At 44.9% G+C, this 21,332-nt stretch overlaps 2 protein-coding genes across 4 annotated transcripts in view; both read left to right on the top strand.

Annotated features, from left to right (window-relative positions):
- The window catches only part of ACLY (ATP citrate lyase), a 41,506-nt gene extending 32,031 nt beyond the window's left edge, over positions 1 to 9,475 (top strand). For both annotated transcript variants that reach the window (XM_080827370.1, XM_080827369.1), the window contains 9 exons: positions 428 to 555; positions 1,158 to 1,251; positions 3,546 to 3,700; positions 4,981 to 5,131; positions 5,331 to 5,474; positions 6,436 to 6,549; positions 6,917 to 6,999; positions 7,308 to 7,384; positions 8,485 to 9,475. In XM_080827370.1, coding sequence (XP_080683496.1) covers positions 428 to 555; positions 1,158 to 1,251; positions 3,546 to 3,700; positions 4,981 to 5,131; positions 5,331 to 5,474; positions 6,436 to 6,549; positions 6,917 to 6,999; positions 7,308 to 7,384; positions 8,485 to 8,579 — 1,041 coding nt within the window. In that variant the 3' untranslated portion in view covers positions 8,580 to 9,475. The remainder of the gene's footprint in view (positions 1 to 427; positions 556 to 1,157; positions 1,252 to 3,545; positions 3,701 to 4,980; positions 5,132 to 5,330; positions 5,475 to 6,435; positions 6,550 to 6,916; positions 7,000 to 7,307; positions 7,385 to 8,484) is intronic.
- A 1,076-nt stretch (positions 9,476 to 10,551) lies between these two features.
- KLHL11 (kelch like family member 11) lies at positions 10,552 to 21,232 on the top strand (the record flags this gene model as incomplete). Of its 2 annotated transcripts, XR_013968227.1 has the most annotated exons (3): positions 10,552 to 11,142; positions 15,737 to 17,395; positions 19,346 to 21,232. XR_013968227.1 is itself a non-coding variant. In XM_080827429.1 (2 exons), the coding sequence occupies 2 exons, from the start codon at positions 10,598 to 10,600 to the stop codon at positions 17,316 to 17,318; spliced, it is 2,127 nt and encodes a 708-aa protein (XP_080683555.1). In that variant the 3' UTR covers positions 17,319 to 21,226. The 2 variants fall into 2 exon arrangements, 1 of the variants encoding a protein (XP_080683555.1); XM_080827429.1 differs by having other exon boundaries at positions 10,598 to 11,142; positions 15,737 to 21,226.
- Between the last annotated feature and the right edge of the window lie 100 nt (positions 21,233 to 21,332).

Raw genomic sequence — 21,332 nt, 5'->3', positions numbered from 1 at the left:
GCACATGCAAGACAGTCAGATCCGTCTGTAAGGTCAGCTCAGCCTAAGGTTGCCAACGTGTCATTTCACTTCTCACAGTGGCTCACAACTACCTGCTGTTCTCCATCCCACCCCTACCCCTACCCCCACCCCCACCCCTGCCGGCTGCCACAGGGAGATGGGCTGCCAGGCTTTGTGTCCTGGCTCCCCTACACAGCAGTTGTGTGACCTCCAGGAAGCTTCGGTGCTTCGGTCTCTTGGTCTAGAGGTCGAGAGTCATTTGGCATACCTGTTGAGCAAGGCTGTGTGAGGCTTGAATGAAGTGATTCACATGGAACATTGAGCAGGGTCTGGCCTGCAGTGGGTACCGACGTTCCTAGGAGCCTTTTTTGTCCTCTCCTGCCGGGGTTTTACAAGCCCAGTAAAGCCTCTGCCCTTGGCCTTCCAGGTACAGTTTGGCCATGCCGGAGCTTGTGCCAACCAGGCTTCAGAAACTGCAGTAGCCAAGAACCAGGCTTTGAAGGAGGCAGGAGTGTTTGTGCCCCCGAGCTTTGATGAACTTGGAGAAATCATCCAGTAAGTGGACTGTGGGGAGGATGCCAGCTTCCGGCTCTTTTTCCATATCCCCCACGAGGATTGGAGCCTCTGTGACACAGAAGTGTCTGAAATTCCTGGTCCCTTGTAGGTGATGAGTACAGCTGTACAGATGGTCTGAAATCTTTTCTTTCTTTCCAGTTTTCGTTTTATTTTGTTTGTAGACCTGGCCATTCCAGGCCATTCAGACTGGTATTAAAACATGCTCGATTTCTGAGCCTACCTACTTGGCTGTTCTGTAAATAAGAAATGAGCACAGAAACGGTTAGAAGGTGTCACCTCTGATTGATAAACTGTTATTGGATAACCCATTGTATCTTCCCATTCCTCCCCTCTGTCTTTCTGTAGCCTCCAGATTCAGCTTTCTGTAAAGCTCTGTGGGGTTAGTGGGTGGGTCTTGGCCAGAACCAGTTTTCCCTTCAGTTCTCAGGAATCCAGCTAGTGTAAGGCACTGCCAGGAAGGGGGGAGTGCAGAGCCAAAAAACCTGGAGTTTTGGCGTTGGGCGGAGGAGCATTTCTGGGATGGCTTAGCTGTGCCCAGAAACATAAAGTCCACATGGCTGTCTTCTTACCTCCCCTCCCAGGTCTGTGTATGAAGATCTTGTGGCCAAAGGAGTCATTGTCCCTGCCCAGGAGGTGCCACCTCCAACCGTGCCAATGGACTACTCCTGGGCCAGGGTAGGTACTGCGGATGCTTCTGAGGGTGGGTGAGGCAGGCTGGGAGGCCAACGGGGTGGGCTTTGAGTTGGCTTGGCTTGAATCCCTGGAAACCTGGTTGCCTTAGGGCAACCCTGTAAATCACTGCTCTGGCCTCCAGACCCTGTCTCCGAGGGCAGCTCTACTCCAAGGGCATCAGAAGAAACCTTGACCATTATTCTTGGATTCCAACCCCTCCTTATGAGCTGGAGCTTGTGAGCTAGCCCCTTCTGACCAATTCAGGGCCCAAGAGGGCGAAGGGCAGGGTGTCTGTCCCACCAGCCACGTGGCCTGGCCTGGAAACAGGCTGAAGAGACAACATCCCCTAGAGTTGTTTACAGTTGATGGAAGGGGCGGCAGGGTGAAGCAGAGAGTCTACTCTGCCTGCTTGTCTCAGCCACAGAGATGAAAAGCTAATGTTCTTAAGACACAGGAACTCTCTGAAATCAGTTTTTAAAAGACCAGTAGGAAAAATGAGTACGAAATGGCCTTTCAACATGAAAAAATAAATGCTTAACCTCACCCATAAAAAGGAGCCAAAGCAAAAACTGTGATACCTATTTGCCCCTTTTGGGTCAACAAAGAAAAAAATTCTTTGATAATATGTTGTGTCTGTGTGGGTATAGGGAGACTGGTGCATTTATCTGTTAGCGGTGGGACTGGAACCGGGCACAACCCTTCTGAAAGGCAGTTGGGTAATATCAGATTTAAAAGTACTTGCCCCTGGGGCTCCTGGCTGGCTTTGGTGATTAAGTGTCTGCCTTCAGCTAAGGTCATGATCCCCGAGTCCTGGGATCAAGTCCCATAGCCCGCTTCTCCCTCTCCCTCTGCCCCTCCCCCTTGCTCGTGCGCTTGCTCTCTCTCTCAAATTAAGAAAATTAAAACTTTAAAAAAATTAAAATAAAAAAGTGCTCACCCCTGGGGCACCTGGCTGGCTCAGTCAGTGGAGCATGTGACTCTTGATCTTGGGGTCTTGACTTCAAGCCGGCTGTTGGGTGTGGAGATTACTATCAAAACAACAAAAACAAAGAGTGCTCACACCTGATGGGATAGCGATTCCATATCTAGAAAGCTACTTCAGGGAAACGCTTATGCCTTCACACAACTGTGTTCAAGATTTTTTGAGTTAGGGCACCTGGGTGGTTCAGTTAAGCATCTGCTTTTGGCTCAGGTCATGATCCCAGGGTCCTGGGATGGAATCCCTCATCGGACTCCCTGCTCAGCGGGGAGCCTGCCTCTCCGTCGCCCTCTGCCTGCTGTTCCCCCTGCTTATGTTTCCTCTCTCACTGTCTCTATCAAATAAATAAATCTGTAAAAAATTAAAAAAAAAAAGAATTTTCCAGTTAATGGTTATCAGTGGAAGAATGGCCCAAATTGTGGTTTTGTCATATGATGATACGATACTGTATAGCAGCTAAAGGAATGAACTAGATCTATGTATGCACCAACTTTCATGGAGCTCAAGTTCATTGAGTAAATAGGGTATTATGGGACAATATATCATGATTATGAAAAAAATGTATGTATACCAAAACAGTGTTTTGTATTCTCCATGTGTCTTCGTATATAAACGAAAGTAGAGAAAGAAAGGCCAGATAAATGTCCATTAAACTGACAAACATTAAGGCGGAAAGGCGTGTTTAAATTAAAGTCAATAGGGCCCTTTTCTGCAGTGCTTAGTACTGAGATTGCAGAGTGTGTGCTCCGGACTCGGAACACACATTCATTATTTAAAAATTCCAAGAAACAAAACTTTTTTTCATCTTAAAATTGATAGGGGATAATTGGAGAAATGGGCTTAGGTAGAGTTGGCAATGAAGCCCCACTGTGCCCCAGCTCTGGAAGCTACGAGTTCAACCCAGTCCCTTTCCCTGGCTGAAGGACAGCTTGAGGGGATCCCTTTTTCCCACAGCCACGTGCCTCCTCCCATTTTGGTGGGGGGTTGGCAGCCGAATGTAGAATGTTAGAAACATTCCCCTTTAGAGTCCTTCTTGCATTTCTTAGCCAGGTGGCCTTGGGTTGGTTTCTGAGCTTCATTTCCTCTCCTTAGGACACATCTGTGGGGTGAAAAACGAACCTGTGGATGGGAGTTGTGGGTGTCCTGGGCATGGTGCTCCTATTTTCTGCAACCCAAACCAGATAATAAAAGGGCTTTTGTATTTCTTTCTTGGGATGAGTTGGTCTGAGGGTTGCTACTTGGCAGTCAGAATTTAAGACCTGAGACATGAGTTCTGTGGTCACATTGTGCTGCTCGCCCCTTCCCCGTCTTTGCTCAGGAGCTGGGCTTAATCCGCAAACCTGCCTCATTCATGACCAGCATCTGTGATGAGCGAGGACAGGAGCTCATCTACGCAGGCATGCCCATTACCGAGGTCTTCAAGGAAGAGATGGGCATTGGTGGGGTCCTTGGCCTCCTGTGGTTCCAGAGAAGGTGAGGTGTGCAAGGTCCTGCCATCTGTGACTCAGAGTTAAGGATTTTCCTCTGACCAGGGAGTGGGGGTGGGCAGCCTTGGGGAACATGTCCAGGATCAATCTTCATGGCCACAGATCAATTGCAAGGCCAGAGGAAAGAGATGCCAGCTGTCCCTAGGTCTTCCAAGGACAGAAAGGCCAATCTCAACTAAGAAGTAGAAAGCAACGACCTCATCAGGGATCTTGGATCAGCCCCTGTCCTTGGTGCTTTTAAAGAAATGAGACAGAGTAAATGTAGGCCTCTTGAGAGAAAGGTCTGGATGGCTCTGGTAAGTCAGAGAGTACAGGCCTCACGGAGTTCCTAAACAGGCATGAAGTACCTTGTACTGGGTCCCCTCATCAGCCTGAGTGTTAGAAAAAATTGGTTTCTCTGCAACTCCCAAACTTAGCCCTCCCCCTGGGCCTGACAGTGGGGCAAGGGGCCATTGAGTACCTGATTCACAGAGTCCTGGTTTGGGGTGGCACTGGGCAAAAGGCCAGGTCAAAGTCTTGGTTTGTGTCATGCCCTAAGTTGCAGAGATGGATCTTGGTCCTGCTTTAGGCCCTTCCTGGGAGAAGTTCACAGGCTGTAACACCTGAGCGGGTTTCCCTGTCTGCTCTCACATCCCCCTATCTCTAGACTGCATTCTTAATCATCAGTTGGGGGGTTGAACCCTGCAGACCTCTGGGAAGGGGACAGTAGTCTCACTTCTCCCTCTGGCACATAGAGGGAAGCCACAAATACAGGTTACATTGTCTGGCAGTAACTCAATTCTGAAAGCCACTGCCTAAAGAAGAATTTTTCAAACCATGGCGGCTAACTCTGTTTTAAAAGCAGTATTCGCAGGGTGCCTGGGTGGCTCAGTCGGTTAAAAGCCTCTGCCTTCGGCTCAGGTCATGATCCTGGGGTCCTGGGGTCCTGGGATCAAGACTGGCATTGGGCTCCCTGTTCAGCAGGGAGTCTGCTTCTTCCTCTCCCTCTGTCCCTCCTCCCACCCCATGCTTGTGCTTGGCACTCTCTCTCAAATGAATGAACAAATACTGCTTTAAAAAAAAATTTTTTTTTTATCAACAAGTTAGGAGATGCTCAAGAATCTGCAGGTTTTGCCGTGGGATTGCATGATACAATATTAGATGTGGGTTGGGAAGTTGCTAACCTCCTTGAACTTATTGAAAGAGGACGGGAGCAAGTAGGAGCTTGGCTCTTCAGCTCGCCTCTGTTTTGACCCTCCTCTTAGTGCCCCTTTCCTCCCCCTCTAGGTTGCCCAAATATGCCTGCCAGTTCATTGAGATGTGCCTGATGGTGACAGCGGATCACGGGCCAGCCGTGTCTGGGGCTCACAACACCATCATCTGTGCTCGGGCTGGGAAGGACCTGGTTTCCAGCCTCACCTCGGGGCTGCTCACTATTGTGAGTACTGGCATCCTGGGAGGTGAGAACTGTAGGGGACATGTGCCTTTGGCAACATGCACTTGGCTGCCGTGGGGTCCTAGAAGGACCTTGGAGTGTCAAACCACATGGCAGGGCAGTTTGGGGCATGCCAGACTGGTCTGTGATGCTGAAGGAGGCTCTTCCAGCTCAGGGCAACGTGGGCTTGCTTGTCCTACAGGGGGACCGGTTTGGAGGTGCCCTGGATGCTGCTGCCAAGATGTTCAGTAAAGCCTTTGACAGTGGTATTATTCCCATGGAGTTTGTGAACAAGATGAAGAAGGAAGGAAAGCTGATCATGGGCATCGGTCACCGAGTGAAATCAGTAAGTTGTGACTCTTCTTAAGGATGAATCTGTAGGTGGATGGTGACGAGACAGCATTGTTCTAGCTGGGAACACCCAGGCTCCTGACTCATAACCTGCACAGCTTTGGCTGTGTTGACAGATGTCAATGATAAGGCAGCTATTTTTCCATTATAAAACAAAATGCCCTTAAACAGCTTTGCATGAGGATCAGGGACACTGTTCCTTTCTGAGGAACATTCCACCCAGGCTTTGCAGCCACAGTGACCTCCTCCCTTAGCAAAGAGACATGCTAGCTAAGTATGGACTCCAGAAAGGGAACAACCCAAAAGCCTGAATGTGGCAGCAGGGTTCTGACATTGTCTCCAAAAGAGGCCCTGTGCTGTGGACTGGAGCAGCGCGCAGCGCCTTCTGCTTGGGAGTCGGAGGTCACTGTAGTATTGGGAGTCGGCTGGTGCCTGAACGCTGATCAATTACTGCTTAGCCTGGGTCTCTTAGTAGATGGTGTGGCCTCAAGCATGGCAGGTCCAGGGCTTTCCTTAAAATTGCAGGGGTTCTCTGCTGCCCCACACCAGTAAGTGCTTGCCAGTTGAAGAAAGAACTCTGCTGAACTTTGTCACAGCTTGATGAGGCTGCTGACTGGTGGGCAGCGTGGTTAGTGGCCAGAACCGAAGACTTTCGGTGGGAGAGTAGATGAGCCCCAGCCCCCTGCTGCTTAAACGGAGGCCGTGGCCTGTGGCGAATGCAGTTAACATCTCCAGGCCTCAGTTCCTTGTTGGTGACATAATAGACTTTAGAAACCTTAAGCCCCGCAGCAGTGTCATCACCAGTGCCACATGGAATCCGACACGTGGGTCAGGTCCCTGAAACTCACCTCCCAGTTGTGATACAGTCATTTGTGTTCGTCTGTGGCAGGAGCCCAGACATGTCTCTTAATAGTGGTATTAGGGTAGGTTCCTCTGTAACTTTGGGTCACTTCTAGATAAACAACCCAGACATGCGCGTGCAGATCCTCAAGGATTACGTCAAACAGCACTTCCCCGCCACCCCTCTGCTTGACTACGCGCTGGAAGTCGAGAAGATTACCACCTCAAAGGTAAGAGAGAAAATGTCCCTAATTCCCAAATCATAGCCTGTGGGTGCATTACTTGGGGGAAAACAAGAGTCAGCCTACATCCCGATTGTGCAGCCAAAAATCAAACCTGGTTTTCTGGAAGATTCTATTTCTGTTGCACTGCTAAGTTCAACAGATACGTATCCCATTTCAGCGAGGTGTTGGGTCCTCTGCTAGCCATTGGGAGTTAAACTGACACTTCCTCTCCTAACCAGCTGGGATGTTTTGGTGGCAGGTTTGTAAATTGTGGTCAGGATCTGTCGTTAGGTTAGTAGTAGTACTTGTGGAAATTTAAACAGAGAGAAAATGAGAAATAATGATAAGTGCTTTGAAATTTTTGTCTTCCCAGAAACCAAATCTTATCCTGAACGTAGACGGTTTCATCGGCGTTGCGTTTGTAGACATGCTTAGAAACTGTGGGTCCTTTACCCGGTGAGCTCTGCGGCCATTTTCTTCTTAACAATTACTGATGCTTGTTGTTTCCTACCAGCTCTTTTTTTATTTTTTTCCCTTCCAGTTCTAAAAGCAGTGAATGCTCATTACAGAGAATACATTAGAAAATAGGGAGAGGCATAAAGAAAACAAAAATTATCTCTACTCTTACCACCCAGAGCACCCTTTCTCTGCTTTGAAACCAAAGAGAGCTAGTGTCTCGTTCTAGGGCAGAAGTTGTACTGCTTGTGGGGAGGAGGGCGGTCATGTGAGCCGTTTTAAAACCACAGGTTGATTGTGTGTTACAGGGAGGAAGCTGATGAATATATTGACATTGGAGCCCTCAATGGCATCTTTGTGCTGGGAAGGAGTATGGGCTTCATTGGTGAGTTGGTAGTTGTTGCTGTTATTGAGAATTCAATTTTGGGGGGGAAAAAAAAGAATTCAATTTGGGGGCACCTGGGTGGCTTAGTGGTTTAAGCGTCTGCCTTCAGCTCAGGTCATGATCCCAGGGTCCTTGGAATCCAAGCCTTCGTGGACTCCCCGCTCAACACAAAGTCTGCTTCTCCCTCTCCCTCTGCCCTGCCCCACCATTCGTGCTCTTGTGCCACACTCGCCCTCTCTCTCTCTCTCTCTTGCTCTCGCTCACTCTCAAATAAATAAAATATTGAAAAACAAAAAAAGAAGAATTCAGTTTGGTTTGGTTTCCCCCCATGGTTCAGCTATAACACTTACCTATGTGGCAAGTTTCTATGAGTCACATTATCTCCATCATTGTTCCTAATCCTTCCTTTTTTACTTTAACTTCCCCTTATTCTTTGTTCCTTTGTTCTCCGACAGGACTGACTGCTAGCCCAGGAAAACAGAATGAAATCTAACCGTTGCTTTTTACCCAGGCTGCCATCCACTTATGCAGTGGATCTGGATTTACTTCCTCATTTTTATTTATTTATTTATTTTTTTGTATTAGGAAGATTTCTTGTCCTTATCCTCTCCCCATTGCCAAACTTTTAACAGACTCAGCAACTCTAATCAAAGATGCCTGGGTGGCTCAGTGGGTTAAAGCTTCTGCCTTCGGTTCAGGTCATGGTCCCAGGGTCCTGGGATCGAGCCCCGCATCGGGCTCTCTGCTCAGCAAGGGGCCTGCTTCCTCCTCTCTCTCTCTGCCTGCCTCTCTGCCTAATTGTGATCTCTGTCAAATGGATGGATAAAATCTTTAAAAAAAAAAAAAAAAAAGATGCCTGGGGCACCTGGGTGGCTCAGTCGTAGAGTGTTTGCCTTAGTCCCAGGTTGTGATCCCAGGGTTCTGGGATCCAGCCCAGAATCGGGTTCTCTGCTCGGCGGGAAGCCTGCTTCTCCCTCTCCCACTCCCTCTGCTTGTGTTCCCTCTCTCACTGTCTCTCTCTCTCTCTCTCTCTGTCAAATAAATAAATAAATAAATCTTTGGGAAAAAAAAAAAAAAGATGCCTTTGCTCCATATTTCAGGACACTATCTCGATCAGAAGAGGCTGAAGCAGGGGCTCTATCGTCACCCGTGGGATGATATTTCATATGTTCTTCCGGAACACATGAGCATGTAATGAACCAGGAACCCTGTTGCCGTAAAGTGAAGACAAGAACTCCTACCCTGGGAAACAAACAGTGTGCAGACAGCTGGCACGGGAGCTTGCTCTAGGATGGGCCTGGAATGTAAACAGCCACGGTGTACAGGCACCGAAGACAGCCACAGGCTAACACTGTTCAGTCCACACAAAGAAGCTTAGTATTTTTTTTATAAGCATAGAAATAAAAACCAAGCCAATAAATTGTGACTTTTGCTCTGCTACATGCTGTATTTATTACATGGAAGCATCTAAGCACTGTGTAAGGATCGTGTTTTTCCTCATTGTAAGGTGTTATGATGTTGCTTTCTTTTTTCCATTAGCTAAAAAAGAATTTTTTTTCCCCCTTGGAGGAAGGGAATGAAACTTTTTTAAGACATCAAGACACCGTCAGTTGAAAGCATCCCTAATGAATGTCTTATTTTTCCACTTCCCTTTCTTCCTCATATAACCCGAAGAGCATTGTGTTAATCTGATTTTTAAAGATCTTTTTATGTGTTACATGTTAAGGGTTTGTTTGGTATCTCACTGAAATGTAAATTGCAGACCAAACTCTGCTTATGTCAGGGGGATGGGACCATTGCATCCTTAGCCATTGTCAAAAAATACATGGAGTGGTAATTTAAAATGTAAAGTTGTAACATACGTATGTTTAAAACAAATGCAAAGCGAAAAGCTGTGAAATGTCTTGTGTCTTTCGTTTTCTGTATTTATGCAGTTGTTTTATCGGTCTGTTACTGAAGTGTGGGTTCAAGGACTCATCTCCAGCCCGTTGGCATCTGTAATCCACCAAGATTCTGGCAGCTGCCACCTCTGTCTCTTCTCTGTATTATCAGTTTGGTTTCAATAAACTTATCAGTAACAATGAAGACACACTACTGTCTCATGTCCTCCATATCCTTTCTTCTGTATTCCTTTGAACTATATACAGTTTTCTACATGTCATTTTTAAAAATGTTCATCCACCTCTTCATACACACACACACACAGAAAGAAAGAACTAATCAAAACATTAGCTTCAAAGAAAAACCCCTTAAGGGGGTTCCTGGCTGACTCAGTCAGTGGAGCATGGGACTTAATCTCAGGGTTGTGAGTTAAAGCCCAGGTGTAGAAATTACTTAAAAAAAAAAAAAAAAAAGTGAATATGAAATTTAAAAACAAAACAAAAACCCTATCTTCTCCCCTAAATCTGTACCTCTCCCTTTCTCAGTGAAGAAGAACCAAAGCTCTTCCCAGATACTCAAGGCAAAGGGAGCCATCCTTTCCTCCACTTCTCTCTGGTTGCCACGTTCTATGGGTTTATCCTTTCATTATCACTATGATCCATCCATATCTGGTCTAACTAGTGCCACTTTTTCATTATTTCGTGATATCTTAAAACACTCATCTGATTGAGCCACTCCCTTGCTTAACCCCCTGAAGTGGCTTCTATTCATCTTTTTAACAAGTATGTAATCCAACAGTAACTATGGATCATTACGTAAAACACAATCATCTCATTTAATCCTCACAGCCATCTCCCAACATAGATACTATCCCATTTTTATAGAAGATAAATTGGTTCGGAGATACTAAGTAACTTGCTCACCCTCATCTGCTTAGCTGGGTCTCGGTAACGTTTACTCCAAATTCATTTTAAATCTAAATTCATTTTAAATTTTAAAGTAGAAGTCCACTGTTGCCACCCGAGACACTAACCACGAGTTGATGATCGAGGGTGGCTTTTGGTACATAATGACCACGAAGAGCATGCCTCTCTAAGGGGCAGGAGACGAGCCGCCCTCCCACTGAGACTCGCGTGTGGGATGTCTGGGGGAGCAGCACCGTTGAGCCCTCTCCAAGGTGGGACGGCTCCCGGCGGGCGCGGCCGCGCGTGCGCACACCAGGGGCGCCCGGCTCCGCCCCGCGCCCACTATTTATTCCCAGAATCCCTCTGTGTCGCACCAGAACGGCTGGATCGTTCCGAGACTGCGGAGGTCGGGCGCGGCGGCGTCAAGATGGCGGCGGCGGCGGTGGCTGCGGCCGCAGCGGCGGCAGCGGCCGCATCTCTGCAGGTGCTGGAGATGGAGAGCATGGAGACGGCCGCCGCCGGTTCGGCAGGGCTGGCCGCCGAAGTCCGAGGCAGCGGCACGGTGGACTTCGGGTCTGGGCCCGGCATATCTGCAATGGAGGCGAGCGGGGGTGATCCGGGCCCGGAGGCCGAGGATTTCGAGTGCAGCTCTCACTGCTCGGAGCTGTCTTGGAGGCAGAACGAGCAGAGGCGCCAGGGCCTCTTCTGCGACATTACCTTGTGCTTCGGCGGCGCGGGAGGCCGCGAGTTCCGGGCCCACCGCTCGGTGCTGGCCGCTGCCACCGAGTACTTCACGCCCCTACTCTCGGGCCAGTTCTCGGAGTCCCGCTCGGGCCGGGTGGAGATGCGCAAGTGGAGCTCCGAGCCCGGGCCCGAGCCCGACACGGTGGAAGCCGTTATCGAATACATGTACACCGGGCGCATCCGCGTCAGCACGGGCAGTGTGCACGAGGTGCTGGAGTTGGCCGACAGGTAGGCGGGATGCGGAGGGCCTCGCGCCGGGAGGTGGAGATGTCCCCCGCCTCAGGGTCGCATTCAGGGAGGGGACGGGGGAGGCAGTGCCTACGGAGGGAGCCCCGAGGAAATGCATTTGTTTGATACTTACTGAGCGCTAGCTGTGTGCTGTTGGGCAGCCGCTGCACTGGGTACTGAGGATGCAGCCGGCCGGTCTGACGAGGGCGCCCTGCTCTTAGGGAGCTCAGATTCCAGGTGGAGGGACAAAGGCAATGAAAAAGAAAGTCTGCGTGTGATCAGTGCTGTGTTGACATTTAAAAAGGATGAAAGGATAGTGCTTGGGTTGAGGAAAGACCTTTCTGAGGAGGTGACATTTAAACCGACCTCCAAATGGCAAGAAAGCCCTACCGTGCAAAGATGGGAAATGGACATTCCAGGCAGATAGCGCAAAGGCCTTCTGGCAGGACCCGGTTTGGCTTAAAGAACTAAAGGAAATGTCCATCGGAGCTGGATCTAGTCTGCGAAGGGTGTGTGAAACACATTGAAATAAGAAGTTTGATTTTTTTACTGTGCGATGGGAAGCTGGGTGAAGAAATCTCCTGATTTAATTATTATAAAGGCCGATTCTGCTACTGTGAGAAATGGACTGTGAGGGTTAGGAATGGATGTTTCAGAGAATGGTTAGGAGGCAGGTGAATGCCATTTTTGGAGTTGTGGAGGAGTCTGTTTTGGCAGTATTGTGTTACAGGTACATTATTTTAACAAGTACCTATTGAGTGCCTGTTATGCATCAGATCAGACATTGGGTTCTCCGGTGCTGGAAATTCAGTAGTGAACAAAACAGACAAAAGCCCCTTTCCTCTCTGCACTTACCTTGGTAGATGGACAATAAGTAAGTAAAGTAGATAGCAGGGGACACCTGGGTGGCTCAGTGGGTTGAGCTTCTGCCTTCGGCTCAGGTCATGATCCCAGGGTCCTCGGATCGAGCCCCATCAGGCTCTCTGCTCAGCAGGGAGCCTGCTTCCTCCTCTTTCTCTCTGCTTGCCTGTCAGCTTACTTGTGATCTGTGTCTGTCAAATAAATAAATAAAATCTTAAAAAAATAAATAAAGTAGATAGCATGTCAGATGATTGTTACAGCTTTGATGAAAAGTACAGCATGGTTAGGGCGTATAGAAAGTGCTGGTGGAGGGGCGCCTTGGTGGTTCAGTGGGTTAAGCCTCTGCCTTAGGCTCAGGTCATGGTCTCCGGGTCCTGGGATCGAGCCCCGAATTGGGCTCTCTGCTCGGCGGGGAGCCCGCTTCCCCCTCTCTCTCTGCCTGCCTCTCTGCCTACTTGTGATCTCTCTGTCAAATAAATAAATAAAATCTTAAAAAAAAAAGAAAGTGCTGGTGGACAGGAACTGTGTTTTTTAATACATAGAGAATGCCTAATGAAGAAGGCATTTTGCAAAGAACTGAAGGGGATGAGGTGAAGAGTGTTTTAGGTAGGGAAAACAGGTTGGAAGGTGGAGCTTATCTGGATGTTAGAGAATAGCAGGCCAGTGTGGCTCCATCAAATGGATACAGGTGGAGAGGCGTGGGAGAGGCCCCTCAGGGTGGTGATGGGGATGCATCTAGTTTCCATGGAGCTTGGGTTCCAGAGGGCTTGCAGCTTGCGAAAGGAGTTCTTACTCTGAATGAGTAGGAGATGGGAAGGTTTGGGGGCAAAGGAATGATGCAGTCTGATTTGAAGAATTTTAATTTGGGGACAGAGGAACAATGCAGTCTGATTTGAAGAATCTGCCGTGTTGAAAAAGGATGGGGTTCCTGGGGCAGAAGCAGAGAGATTAGGAGGTTGTGATGGTGGATGATGGAGCTAGAGATTGGGAGGAATATGGCATGTAGATGGTAATTAAAGCCATGGAACTGGATGAAATTACTTAGGAAGAGAGTGTAGACAGAGAAGGGGCAAGACTGAGTCCTGGCAGCCGCCTGGGTGGCTCAATGGGTTAAGCCTCTGCCTTCAGCTCAGGTCATGATCTCAGGGTCATGATCTCAGGGTCCTGGGATGTCGGGCTCTCTGCTCAGCAGGGAGCCTGCTTCCTCCTCTCTCTCTGTCTGCCTCTCTGCCTACTTGTGATCTCTGTCTCTGTCAAATAAATAAATAAAATCTTAAAAAAAAAAAAAAAAGGTTGAGTCCTGGGGTTCCAAAATGTTAAGGAACCAGCAGAGGAGATGGTCTCACAGAGTGTTGAGGAGAGAGTAGCCTGAGCATGTCACCTCTGTCAACCATAATAGATTGTTGGATTTGGCAATAAGAGAGGTCTTCAATCGCATTAACAAGAGCCTATAAAGACGGTCAGAATAATGATACACATGGAACTATTTGGGGAAGAGTCAGGGGAGGTCTTTCCCCCCCAAGATAGGAGATATTTGAGCTTGTTTGTGTGCTGGAAAAAAAAAAAAAAAAAAAAAGAATCAGAAGAAGAGGAGAAATTGATGTTATAGAATTGGAGGAATAATTGCAGGAGGAAAGCCCTTAAAACCAAGAAGGGGACAGAACCCGTATTTAAAATGGAAAAGTTGGACTGGGAATGCAGAGTTATAGGATAGACCTGCAGGCAGATTGGGTGGTGGCGAAATGGAATTTCTGCCTGATTGCTTCTGTCTTCTCAAAGCCCAAGGTTGGGTCATTCATTAGAGGGTGAGGAAGGATGGGGGCAGGTATAGATCTGAGAGAGGGAGGTTTGTTGAATGAAAATGGGTAGAGAAGGGTCATTGGAATCACTCAAGCTATGTTTGTGTCTGTTGTGTGCGCTTATTTTTCAAATTTGCCCCTGCTTTATAGGGGAATTGGAGGTGAGGAGAGAACGCTCCAGGCAGTTTACTTAAAACTCTTAACTTCCCTCCATCTGCTTTAGCAGCTGCCTGGTGTTAGACAGTGTTCTAAGTGTCTTGCAACCATCACATCTAATCTTACCCATCATCTCTGAGGCAACATTCCTCTCCCTACCACCCATATACTGTTGATCATACCTTCCTTCAAGGGTCCTTTCAAGGAAATAACAGAAAGTGTCCAGCACACTGCCCAGAACATAGCAAATGCCTAGTATATGCTAGCTGTTGTTTTCATAGAGCGGTGTTTCCAAACACCCTGTGCAAGGGAGTATGTGTCAGTGAATTTAGGTGAGCAGACAACTCCTCGTCAGCTGCATGCCAAACCACTTTCATACCTTTGTTACTGTTGTTTGAGTTTGCCTTGCCACCCCCACTTTAGAACCCCGCTCAGGCCACACCCTCCCAGCACCACTTCTGACCTCCATGGGCAGCTGCCCAAGGAGAAAACTGGGGAAGAGGAGATTAAAATCTCTGACATGAGGCTTCCACTGCTGTTCCTTCTGATATTTGAGCAGACATAGTCCCCCAGGAGCCGCAGTTCCTGTACCACTTTCAAGGCCTAATAACGTGTCTTCCCTGAGACCCTGCCTCATTGAAGAAAAGGCAGGTGATTGACCAGGGATTAGGACAGGAATGGCATAGACAAATTGCGACTGAGATTTGTGCCTTTGCCAATAAAAATAAAGCGTGGGACTATTGCATTTTATTTTTTATTGTTTTTTTTTTTATTTTAGGGGTGCGTGGGTGGCTCAGTCATTAAGCGTCTGCCTTCAGCTCAGGTCTGGGGGTCAGGAATTGAGCCCTGCGTCAGGCTCCCAGCTCAATGGGAAGTCTGCTTCTCCCTCTCCCCCTTCTTGTGTTCCCTCCCTCACTGTCTCTCTCTGTCAAATAAATAAATAAAATCTTTAAAATAAAAGAAGTTTTTTATTTTAATTCCAGTATAGTTAAATACAGTGTTATATTAGTTTCAAGTATACAGCAGTAATTCAACAATTCTATATGTTACCCAGTGCTCACCATGATAACTGCACTCCTCAATCCTCATCATCCATTTCAACCTCCCCCTTCCCTTTGGTAACCATCTGGTTTTGTTGTTTTTTTTTTTAAGATTTTATTTGTTTATTTGACAGAGAGAGACACAGTGGGAGGGAACACAAGCAGGGGGAGTCTGGGGAGAAACAGGCTTCCTGCTGAGCAGGGAGCCCCATGCGGGGCTCGATCCCAGGATCCCGGGATCCTGGGATCATGACCTGAGCTGAAGGCAGATGCTTAATGACTGAGCCACTCTGGTGCCCCACCCTCAGTTCTCTATAGTTAAGGAGTCTGTTTCTTGGTTTCTCTCTCTCTGCATGTTTGTTTTGTTTCTTAAGTCCCACATATGAGTGAAATTGTATATATTTGTTTTTTTCAGTTGTACTTTATTGAAGGATATGTTCCAGGAAACTTTACATTATGAAGAAATCTCTACTGTGTGTGTGTTGTATGTATCATGTATAATTATGTATAAGCTATATCATACAAATAATTTAAAGTATATCCTATATAGATGACTTTATGCTTTTAAATATACTTTTCAGCATAATCCTTTTTTAATTTGGGGAGATTTGCCTTTTTTTCAGATGTTGGGCATAAAGTGAGATAAAGCTTACCATTTTAATTTGTATAATTCAGATGTTCTTAAAATGCAACCACAAAAAATATGCACATTTGAAATTTTCTTTTTCTTGATTTTAGGTTCCTTTTAATTCGTTTAAAAGAATTTTGTGGAGAATTTCTCAAGAAAAAACTTCATCTCTCCAATTGTGTGGCCATTCATAGCTTAGCTCACATGTATACCTTGAGCCAACTTGCTCTGAAAGCTGCTGATATGATACGGAGAAATTTCCACAAAGTAATTCAGGATGAAGAATTTTATACTTTACCTTTCCATCTCATCCGAGACTGGCTTTCAGACTTGGAAATTACGGTGGATTCCGAAGAGGTTCTCTTTGAAACAGTTTTGAAGTGGGTTCAGAGAAATGCCGAAGAGAGAGAAAGATACTTTGAAGAACTTTTTAAGTTGCTGAGATTGTCCCAGATGAAACCTACTTACCTTACTCGGCATGTCAAACCAGAGAGGCTGGTGGCCAATAATGAAGTTTGCGTCAAGTTAGTGGCCGATGCAGTAGAGAGGCATGCTCTGAGGGCTGAAAACATACAATCTGGCACCTTCCAGCACCCCGCCTCTCATGTCTCATTATTACCTCGCTATGGGCAAAACATGGACGTGATCATGGTTATTGGAGGCGTGTCAGAAGGAGGGGATTATTTAAGTGAATGTGTGGGATATTTTGTTGATGAGGACAGATGGGTAAATTTGCCCCATATTCATAATCACCTTGATGGACATGCTGTTGCAGTAACAGAGTCCTATGTGTATGTTGCTGGATCAATGGAGCCAGGGTTTGCTAAAACTGTGGAAAGATACAACCCAAATTTGAATACATGGGAACATGTTTGTAGTCTGATGACAAGGAAGCATTCTTTTGGGTTAACAGAAGTCAAAGGGAAACTCTACAGCATTGGAGGACATGGCAACTTTAGTCCCGGCTTTAAAGATGTGACTGTTTATAATCCCGAGCTAGATAAATGGCACAACTTAGAGTCCGCACCAAAGATTCTTCGAGATGTCAAAGCGCTAGCCATTGAAGACCGGTTTGTGTACATCGCTGCCCGCACTCCTGTGGACCGGGACACGGAAGACGGACTTAAAGCTGTAATTACATGCTATGATACGGAGACTCGACAGTGGCAAGATGTGGAATCTTTGCCACTTATTGACAATTACTGTTTTTTCCAAATGTCTGTGGTCAATTCAAACTTTTATCAGACAGCATCATGCTGTCCTAAGAGTTATTCTTTAGAAAATGAAGAGGCAGTAAGGAAAATTGCCAGTCAAGTTTCCGATGAGATCCTTGAAAGCTTACCTCCAGAAGTCCTAAGCATCGAAGGAGCAGCCATCTGCTACTACAAAGATGATGTTTTCATTATCGGAGGCTGGAAAAACAGTGATGATATTGACAAACAGTATCGGAAGGAAGCCTATCGATACTGTGCGGAGAGAAAGCGGTGGATGCTTCTTCCTCCCATGCCACAGCCGCGTTGTAGAGCCACGGCTTGCCACATAAGAATCCCATACCGGTACTTGCATGGCACACAGAGATATCCTATGCCTCAAAACTTAATGTGGCAGAAAGACCGGATCAGACAGATGCAAGAAATACATCGGCACGCCCTAAACATGCGACGAGTGCCGAGCTCTCAGATCGAATGCTAGGTTCTCTAAAAGGTGCAGCTTGAAACAGTTGTACCTATTTCGTGAGGCTGAGGAGACCCAGACTGTTACTTGAAAAAGTATGTCGATAACTTATTTTCTACCTAAACTGATTATTGCCCCATATAGAGGAAATATAGTTAAAAAAACTGAAGAATGGGAAACTCGATTTAGTATGTGGTAACTTTTGTTGATTTGTAGTCTTTTTCTGTCTTTGGTTTGTGTGGGATGTGCTAGCTAAATGAGATCTTACTAATGACAAGTGGAAAAACCAGGGATAGTCACATGGCTGTTTTTCTGCCAACAAGTTAAAACTCCTTTGTCTTAGGGACTTACTGTTTTGAACATGCTTTAAGCAACAGTTTATTTGCACATTTACTTTGATAATCCTTTTTGATTTTTTTCCTGAATGGCTGGTTTTGAAAAGGGCAGACTTTATGCATTGAGCCCTCATCTGCAGGAGGTGTGTGCAATAGTGAGACTGAGATTTGAAGGGAAAAGCACAATATTTCAGCAAGATGATTTCAGAATATTTGCATTGGTATTTTGGTGTATGTGTTTATCTAGAAATTCTGTTGTTTCTTTCTAGAAGAGATGACTGATGAGAAATTTGTGATTGGCTCATTATTTTTGGAATATTTTTCATTTCTTCAGCAACTGTTACAGACTTGGAGCCATTGCTCTGAGATGATGGTAGTTGACAAGAGTATTGATCTTTAGCTGATTGGTTTAATACAGAGGAAGTTATATATGTGAAATTTGTTTCTTTAAGAAGAAAAGTATTGTTCGTATAGACTGAGCAGTGGAAGGCATTAAAACATTTAAACTCTTTCTTCAGGAGTTGCAGGCTTATTTGAGGATAAATTACTGAGTGTAAATAATGCCTATGACAATCGACACTTAATGCCTTCAATTTTAAATTTTGCTCTAATGTATATTGTATAGAATCCTCATTCCTTTCTAAAAGAAACGTTTTCCAAAATGGGAAGGAAGTGACAATTTAGAGAAATGTGGTTACAGAGAAGCCTTATTGTTTCTCAGCCCTGGTTGTTCTCCTATTTTATCCAGTTGCCCTAGACTTTTATTGGAATTTTGAGCCTGGAATACCAAATTTAGGTTAACAACTATGGCTCTTAAAAATGTATTGCTTTAGTTACCTTTTATTTATTTTATGCATTCTTTGATTCTCATGAATGCACTCCGAAGCTTTATACGAATTAGCACTCAGTTAGCTTAGAGGACTCTTGCCCTAATGTGTTGCAAAAGGGGGTCCATTATGTGTTTCTTGTTTCTTTCAGAATGTCTGTCTCCTTAGACATTCCAGAATGATGTTCTAGAAGTATTGAATTCCAAGTGCAGTGATTTTTTCCCCTAGTCTGTTATAATTAACCTCCTTATTGTATCAAATATCAAAAAAAGCACAACCAGAAATTTTGGCTCTCAATTTGCTGCAAGACTATTAATATTTAGCCCTTGGACTCTATACCAAGAACTTCCCTGAAATTTCTAAATTAGTATTCCTGCTTAGGACAAAGTTTGTCAATAAATATGTTGGAAATCCGCTTTAAAACCATTTCATTTCGATTGGGGTAGGGTAGTAAACTTCAAGTCCTATTTCTGTATGAAGATATATTATCCTATGCCACATCTACCATTTTATCAATTTCCATTTGTAGACATTTTGAAAAAAGCCATTTCTGAGAAGTGCTAATTCTGAGTTGAGAGAGGTCTGTGCAAGTGAGACAGAGAAGCTCACTGAGTGATGTTCTCCTCTCTGATAGACTGTGGTAGCTAGTGCTTCCTTTTCTTGGTGGTGGTGAAATAATTTAGTAGCTCACTACAGTGGCAGTTTCTCTCTAGAAGGTGTGATTTAAGGTTTTTGGATCTTAGAGTTGTCTTCTGAGACATTGTTAGCAAGTTATTTGGGGGGTGGTCTTTCTTCAGGGGATGTGACAAGTTTTAACTCCTCTAAGATTTAGGTATAATCTGGTTTTGGACAGTTGATTGAAACTGTTGTTTTTTTAACTCAGCAGGCTGCCTAGGCCATGGCTGAAAAGAAGGGGTAAGTCCTTCCTTGCATGATGTGTGCAGGTTTTCCTGACGACTGGATTTCTAATTTTCATATTTGAATTCACATGTGTGACTTCACATCAATAACTTGTGTTTCTGAAATATTCTAACTAACTTGTCAATAAGGAAGGAAACCAGATTTGCTTAAATCTGTTCAAGGCTGACATTCTGAAATCTAAACTGGAAATAACTTCCAGAGTATTTAGAAAGGTTCTCACTATGATCACAAGCCTAAAATGGCTCTTGGGGAAAGAAGTTTCCTTTTTGATGAAAACTTAAAGAATGCATTTGGTAATTTAAGCAGTTAAAAATATAGCTTTAAAAAGGACAGCTTAACACGTATTCAGCAGACCTAGTGTGCTCGTTGTTGCTTTTGTTTTTGTTTTGTGGGAGGAAAAGAGGAATTGATTATACCAAAAGTAATACCTATACCTATATATAATTTTGAGTGCTACTTTTATCTTAGAATGGATATTCCTTAACTATACCTACCCCGCCATGGTTTTAAGAAAACAAATCCGTGGTATCGAGAATGTCAGTCGTGAGCTTAGTGTTTAAGTAATACCTCTCACTTGCAGTTTGCATGATTAGTCTTGTATATCTTGATATCCAGCTTTGCTTTTGCTGTGCCAATTCAAAAATATTTTGCTAACAAATCTCAATTCATTGACTTCATGATGAAGTTTTGTTTTGGTCACTCAGTTTTATATAGTATTGTTGGGACCAAAAACTTTTAAAATACTGACTTTTATATATATAGAGAGAGAAAACAGAGGTTTGAAGCTGGAAAGATAGTGTTTATCAAAGATTTGTGTGCTTTTGTTTTTTAAACTCTTCAGGCTGCTGGTAAGGCATTTTCTAGGGCACACTCTTTTCCTCTTTGTTTCTTGACTAGTGTAGCATGTGCTATGTTTTAAATACTTCATTCTCTGCTTCATATTGTTCTAATAAGACACTATTCTGTAGGTAGACAAGCTAAATTGTATATTTTAGTTACTTGGCCTAACAAGCATAACTAAAGGGACTTTTTTTTGTACTTTCATCTAATTAAGCTTAAATAAAAAGGGCATGTTGGCCACACTTCCTGTCTTTTGAAAGTCCACAGAACTGTGAAGCAAGTCCTCTGCCTTCACTAGAAAATTAGGGTATTTATAGGTTGCCATTTAACTGTAGAATATTTGAGAAACAGTTCAGTTTCTCCTTTAATTGTCAAACATTTTGGCACGGTCCACCACTCTGGTTTGTCGCTTTCTTGAGAATAGTCCATTTTTGTTGCTGTTATAATGCCTATATTATAACGTGTTCTGGTCATTGGAAACAAAACAGCTCATAGTTGAGTGAGTAATACAATAACAGTAACATAATGTAGTAGTCATCTTGCTTCGAGGAATTTAATTAGATAGCCAAATAACGGCTTTGTGGATTACCTTGGTAGGGCTTTTGTCTTACTCTCTGAGCATCACTACAAATGTCTGACATTGAAGCACATACAGTAGAGCACTTGTTGTGAACTTAATCCTCCTGCATAATAATGCACTTGTGAAAAATTAAGCTTGCTTGATGTTTGAAGATTATCATCCATGTCCTAGGGCTCATTGAGTTATTTGTAAAATACTGAGTTCAGGTTGGTACACCGTGAGTTTTTTGGGCTGTCAGTATCCAAGCCCCTACTCTACTGAAAATAGAATCTTGGCTCTCTCCCTTTAAGTCAGAGGAGATGTAGAATTTAGGACGCTTTGAGACATTATATTGTAAAATAGCTTGTTTTATGTTCCTAAAGCTATCTTGTTCTGTGTTGAAGCTATTAATTGTCTCAATGTAAGTTTTAAATAAACATATTTCTTTAGAGCTGGTTTGCACTGTGTGATTTTTCTTTGTTAATGATTCACTGTTGGTTGTAAATGCTTTCTTCCTTCCCTCTTACTCCCTCGTTCATCCAACCCTTGG

This window comes from Martes martes, assembly GCF_963455335.1.
Source record: "Martes martes genome assembly, chromosome: 16".
NCBI classification, from domain to species: Eukaryota; Metazoa; Chordata; class Mammalia; order Carnivora; family Mustelidae; genus Martes; species Martes martes.
This window is presented reverse-complemented; position numbering and strand designations above follow the sequence as displayed.